Here is a 6604-nt window from a genome sequence, read left to right as displayed (position 1 = left end):
CAATAGTGTTTTTTCTTCTAAAATAATAAATATGTTATACCACCGATTTATTCTATATGCTACGATACTCCTGTAACCGAGAACGGAATTTGTGCGGTTTACTCGTGAACCCTTTATTTTTCTCGACAACAGCCATTAATTTGTACATAATGTATTTGGTGATTGGTTTACTGTCCGACGTGGAGTACTGTGAAAAATTTCAGGTGATTTTACAACAATAATAATTCCAAAACGCTTTGGTCTTGATTGCGCAAGCAAAACTATTTTGTTGTGGTAGATTTATAATTTTGTCTACAGAAATGATTGCGATAATCTGTAAAAAAAAAAAATACGACCAATAAAAAAAATCCTCATTAGTCATTACTGTATAATATATTAAGTATACACTATGGTTTAGGCTCTGAATTAAGATTTGGTGAAAAATTGACTATACCTAGTCGAGTAATTTTTTTCAGACTAGGCCCTTTTCCTTTAAGCTGACACTGTGGTTAGCTGATAATAAGATGAAAGAAAATTGACAATTGTTTTAATTGTAAAACATTAAATAATTTGTTTTTGAATTCGTATTATGTATATCCTAGACGAGCTCTTTCTAATGAGTTTAGAATCAACTTTCTATCTCGTATAGTTTAAGAGATTTAAGAGAAAATTTAGCGTTTATAAGATGTACCACGCAGACTTTTTTCAAATTCAAATCATTATACCGAATGGATATGCAACCCAGTCTATACTTGAACAATATCATCTTATATTAAGCTAACACAAATATCTATCTTCCCGCTATTAGCGTGTAGTGTTTCGTTGTTTTTCCTATTCGCAACAAGCTCTTAAAATCATTTACATCAAATTTGTTTTTCATTTCAATTCAAACCGTACTCGCTTGATTTTGAAAAATCAAGAAAGTAATATAGTTTACCTTGTTGCGCTGTCGTCGGAAAAGAAAATATTGTCTGACGTGAAATTATCATTCAGTCGAGTGTATTAGTGTCGGAGGACAATACCTGCGGGGCTTATCTTCCGCCGTAGCTTAAAAACTTTGCCGCGCGCACCACGTCCGGCCCGGAGCCAAGTACATCCCCCGGCGGCGGCGGCGCCGTGTTATCCGCCCACGCCCGCCTAGTCCTCGCCCTCTCCCCGCTCGCGTACCATCCTAGCTTTGGCCACGGCGCCGACGCGGCCGCCAACGGCCGACACCAAGCGGGCACCAGCCGTCGTCGACGACGTTGTCCGTGCGCGCAGTATTGCTTAGGCCGACCGATCCGTTGGTGGCCTCCGACTTACTAAGCATCGCCGCGACCCATCGTCGTACACGCCACGTACTCCAACAGTGGTTTTATGGCGGACCTTCATGCCGTCGGCGGCACAGGCCGTCAGAGGGGCACCGCGGGCCGCCGTATGCGCCGCACCGCGATCGCGCTCGCCGCGGCCGTCGTGTCGGTGGTCCTGTTGGCCGCGCGGGCCGACGGCACCACCTTGTACACCAACACGTTCTCGGTGAAGCTGCACACCGGCAACGACGCGCACGCCGACATGGTGGCCAGGCGAACGGGTGGTGCGTTCCAGAACGTCGGCAAGGTATGGTACCGTAGCTAGTAATCATCATAATACCGTGTGTAATGTAGGGGGGTACACAGTGTCCCCCGACGTGACGCATATGGCCAACGGACGTCAGCGAAAATAGCCAGGGGCCACCTGACCCGTTCTGCCGTGAGCTCGGGCAATGGGCCCACGGCCGGTGCGATGCTGGCCGTGGATAACAAGACGACGACGGAGCATATCGCGCGACATCGCTGAGCTCCGTGGTCACGGCGTGATAACTATCAGGCTGCGGTAAACACGACGCGACAGTTTCGCCGTAACAACAGTTATGATAATTAGCGCGCGTAATTATTTTTTTAATCGCTCCGGCCGCTGCAACAGCAGCAGGTGGTAAACACAACGTTGAATTATTGTCTTATCGATCGGCCGATGGGGTGGCGGGTGAATAGGGGAAGAAAGGTAGGAGGACGGAAACGGCGGCGGTTAGGGTGGTTTCACGCGGTGAGCACGGCCGAGTGATGCGAGAGAGGGGTGGGTTAAACTTGATGGTGGCTGTCTGACGTCATTGCGTTGATGTTGTCGACTGTCGCGTAGGTGGCAGCATATTATACAACACTATATTGTATGTACGGTGAAATATATACCTGTAATGTAATTATTGGATATTACGGTTGATAGGTTCCACCGTATCCGTTACGCGGCTCCGATGACCTTTGAAAAACCAAACGTTTTCACGAACGCTCGTTTAGGTTTTCCCGGAAAAAGAGGTGCGTCCACGTCGTGGCTAACAGCTGTTGTGGCCGTACATAATCTCACAAGTCTTAGATGGATTTGAAAAACTTCTCTCTTCTCCCTCTCTAAATATTTCTCGAGAATACTTAAGATTTTTCGTTTATTTAAGGTGCTATTTCGATAGGTACGTGAAAAAATATTATTATTACATCTATAACGGATTGAAAATAAAAATTCTACACGGTTTGGACTTAACGTAATGCACATAATTGAAGTGAACGATAATGACATTAGATGCAAATTTACATTGTAGAATACCTTATACTTTTCTCAAATTATTCAATTTAACCTACCCTGACCTGGCGTATAAGCTATGCCGTATTGTCCGCAACGTCTACCTGAAAACTGTCTCCACTACCCGACATATGTTTCCAGATTTACTCTAGATATATTTATTACTTCTTTATTTCCACCAGCTGTACACATCAAGAACTTTATAGTTTTGCACTCTATGCCAATTAATTATTATTATTATTTACGTTTATTCACGTCATAATGTTGTACTTTTATCTGAAGCAAAATAAATATAAAATTAAACCATTTTCGCTAAACTTTTTTTTCAATACCTCTCGGGCTATAATAGCGCTGTTTTGCTCATAATATTTGACCCGCCCTTATACTCATGTGATTGTTTTAACACCCTACGCAAGCATCGTTTTACCCAGAATACACGAACCAGGATTAAGTGTACGCCGCACAGCCTCTTTTCCCGCTCTTCTTAAATCTGCTATGATATAAATCAATACACAGAGAAGGTACTGTAATACTGTCAATGCGGTTTATGAGCATACAAAAACGGCATAACGACTGTTACACAAACACACGTCCGAATATACATCACACATGGTGATCAATTTAACCTAAAACATACGTTTCCTTTGAAAGTAATTATAATTTTGAATTTTTCTTTTTTGGAGACATTTTAGATAATGCTTTTTTACACTATTAAACAGTATTATAATTGTTTTTACATTGAGTGATCAAAATTGTATACCAAAATAAACACAAAAACGCAAAGCCACTTCCCATGTTGTCTAACTAACCAATTTCAAAAATAATTTGCTTGTTATAAAGTTAAACATCTGTTCTATGGGAGCTAAAAAGACTGATTTTTTTAAATTTTAAACGTTTATTAGTAAAAAAAATGTGTAAGTATGACTGTTTTTCTATTTTCATATGTTATAATGTATTCATACGTGGTTAAATGTTAAACGGCTCTTACTATTTTCATGGGAATCGCTTCGTCGTCATGGTCTATATTTCAATTCTGTTTTTTTTCACTCTAGTAAGTACAGAACCATTATCAATACTCGACATAACATTATGCGAATCAAAATTATGCGATTCATCATACTTAAAAGATAACACTAAATATAATATTAATGATTGCAAACGTCTTTATTTTTATTTATTCCCGCAAATTTAACTAATTGTCTAACCGTTAAATCAAAAATAAATAACCACACTGAACAAATATTATTCCAAAATTCAAGTTTTATCGAACTTTCGACATAACTTAAAAAAAGTAACTCTTAATGTTTTATAACTAGAAAAAATAAATTTACCTTAAAATTAGTAGGCATATTTGATATTTAAAATCGCTATTAAATCAATTTTTGTCAAATATTGTCTATCTTGTAGCTCTCTTAAAAATAGCCGTTTCCTGTTCAACTTAAGAATAATTGACTATACATTTGGCTGATCGATAACCTATTTTGAATAATTATTCTTCAGTTATTATAGTTAAAAATTTAGGACAGGTGGAACGATGGAGTGTAGTATTATTTTTATGTGCGCACATTACTAGAACGTACTCCACCTTCCGTCATACATTTTAAATGTTGATAACTTCAAAAAGGAATTACTCGAAACTGGATATTGACCAGTCCACACGTCTAGCAAATTATTCTTGATTTAAATAGTCAATTAAATATAAACGTTTCGATTTACGTTTCAAAGGTCGATAGAGTTCTGGCTATAATACAAATTTAAAAAGGTAAATATTTTATCATTTTCACATTGTTTTTCAAAACGTCAATTATTTTAAGAGATCAGCTTGAACGGTAGTAGGGGTTGGTCGGGATAAGCCTCTTATAAAGCTTGGTCGTGTGTGACACTTGGATAGGGCAACAAGACGGTTTGACAAGCCCATAAGCATCTCGTTTTCGCGTACCTACGCTTCCACCAGAAGTGTTCAAATTGGACAAAAATAATAAAATATATAATATGAAGAGCTTCGGGGAAAAACGAGCCAATAATTACTATAGTTCAACAACTATATTATTTTATCTGCGATATTTATTACATTTTATTCCCCAGGTTTGAACCTTTAAAAATGCAATACCTACTGAGAACTTATATTTGAATCACTATCATATGAATGGTCAAACTGTTGTTTTTCCACACAGGTGAGGGGCACGGCCGACGAATTCCAGTTCGTGCACCACGGTTTGCCCAAGATCCGGGGACGGCGTTCCCTGCCGGCCGTCCGATTGCTTCGCAAAGATCCGCTGGTAAGTTAGTGGTGTTCGCTCATTCCGGTGTAACGTGCTGGCGATCACCATCAAATAATTGGGTTGCCACACATTGCCTACAGGTGAAATCCGTCAGCCAGCAGCCGGGCTTCAAGCGGGTAAAGCGCGGGTTCAAGATGATACCGCCGTTCATAGGACCCATGATGCAGCCACCGCCGGTACCTCGGCCCGCGTTCGACGCTCAGTACTACGGCGACGACGACGTCAACGACCCGCTGCCCAACGACCCGCTGTTCCCGGAACAGTGGTACCTGCGCAACACCGGCCAGAACGGCGGCAAGCCCCGGCTGGACCTGAACGTCAGGGCCGCTTGGGCCCAGGGAGTGTCCGGCAAGAACGTGACCACGGCCATAATGGACGACGGTGAGTACTGATAAAGTTTCCAAAGAGTCTGGAATTCCCCCCAATCCACTCCGGTTGCACTCCGATCCTACTACCCGTAGTGTCTAAATGACGACTTTTACTTTGGAAGAAAACCCTAGCCGATCCCCAATAGGATTCTTATTGAAAGGGAGTTCCATTCGGGCAACTTATGGGGAAATAATTTGGTACTTTTGGTGATATCTATTTTATTCTATAATTTTGGTATTTAATCGATTCGGATTCTTCAGTTTTAGAGTAAATCTATTTCTTGTTACAATATATTATTACGCCAACCTATTTAGCAAAACTATTTCACTCTAAAATACCGAATCTCGCAGGAGGCCAAAAAATAACGTCTATTGTTTATGGGAATTTTACGATTTTTACATACCTCCAAGAGTAAACAATTATATTCTGAGAGCACGCTGAAAATAATATAATATACTTTTCACAACTTTAAAACCAATTTATAAACAAATAAAAATCTGAGACCAAGTTAGAGTTAAGCAACGAAAAAAAATCCTTTAAAATCGATGAAGTTTATTTCTTAAACCAAAATTGTATTGTAAGGGTGAGTACATAAAACTTTTGTTTGGAGTTTTTCGATTTTTCAATAATTAATATATATATTATATAAATGATTATTAATAAAACCGATAATACAGGTGGGCTTGTTCCGTTTCAGTTATAAATAAATATACCAACAAATTTCGGAAATTAACCGACTGATATATTTTTTTTTTTTTACGCCCGCTTCTATACCTTGTGCATATTGTAGTACAGTGCACACTACTAATATAATAATGTATATTGACTAATGTATGGTGACGTTGTTACGGCAGGTGTGGATTACACGCATTTGGACCTGAAATACAACTACGTGAGTATACCGTAAAATATCATAATCATATTACATATTATACACCGTTTCATCTAGTATTCACTGTGTGTGGTGTCATATGCTGCTGACGGGCGATTTTGCCGGTTCGGTACACACGGTCGGTTTCAATTTGGCACCATCAAATATTAATCAAATGCCCGGTCGACGGTCCGGAAAAACCGCGTACCTCCCCGGGGGTTTGGCGTCGGCCCGTCCGCGTCCTCGATAATACAACAACATAATATAGAATTCTATTTGATCCGACAAATCCATTAACCCGTCCGGTCATCCGTCCACACCCGCCCCTTTGACTGGTGACGTGCACGCCGAGAGGGAAAGATACCAGCTGCGGCATCTCGCCCTTCTCAGCATAAAATAATAGTAATGGGAAGCTCTGGTCAGGAAATCTGGATCCGGATCTCTCCGACTTTAGATAAGGGGGCAGTGCGGATCCGGATCCGTTCGGGATAGGGGAAACCTGAATGCGACACTTGCA

The 6604-nt window shown here is 40.4% G+C and overlaps 1 protein-coding gene across 1 annotated transcript in view; it reads left to right on the top strand.

The window, feature by feature from the left end:
* Positions 1-1239: 1239 nt before the first annotated feature.
* Positions 1240-6604, top strand: part of LOC126844167 (neuroendocrine convertase 2) — a 12300-nt gene continuing 6935 nt past the window's right edge. Inside the window, exons 1-4 of the mRNA XM_050582077.1 lie at positions 1240-1575; positions 4740-4844; positions 4928-5228; positions 6071-6108. Coding sequence (XP_050438034.1) covers positions 1336-1575; positions 4740-4844; positions 4928-5228; positions 6071-6108 — 684 coding nt within the window. The 5' untranslated portion in view covers positions 1240-1335. The remainder of the gene's footprint in view (positions 1576-4739; positions 4845-4927; positions 5229-6070; positions 6109-6604) is intronic.

This window comes from Adelges cooleyi, unplaced genomic scaffold (genome assembly GCF_023614345.1).
Source record: "Adelges cooleyi isolate 19-005CV unplaced genomic scaffold, UGA_ACOO_1.1 ACOO_flye_CR_arks_rails_tigmint_CR_PRNA_651, whole genome shotgun sequence".
Taxonomy (NCBI): domain Eukaryota; kingdom Metazoa; phylum Arthropoda; class Insecta; order Hemiptera; family Adelgidae; genus Adelges; species Adelges cooleyi.
The sequence above is the reverse complement of the archived record's forward strand: the minus strand, read 5'-3'. Positions and strand labels throughout refer to the sequence as shown.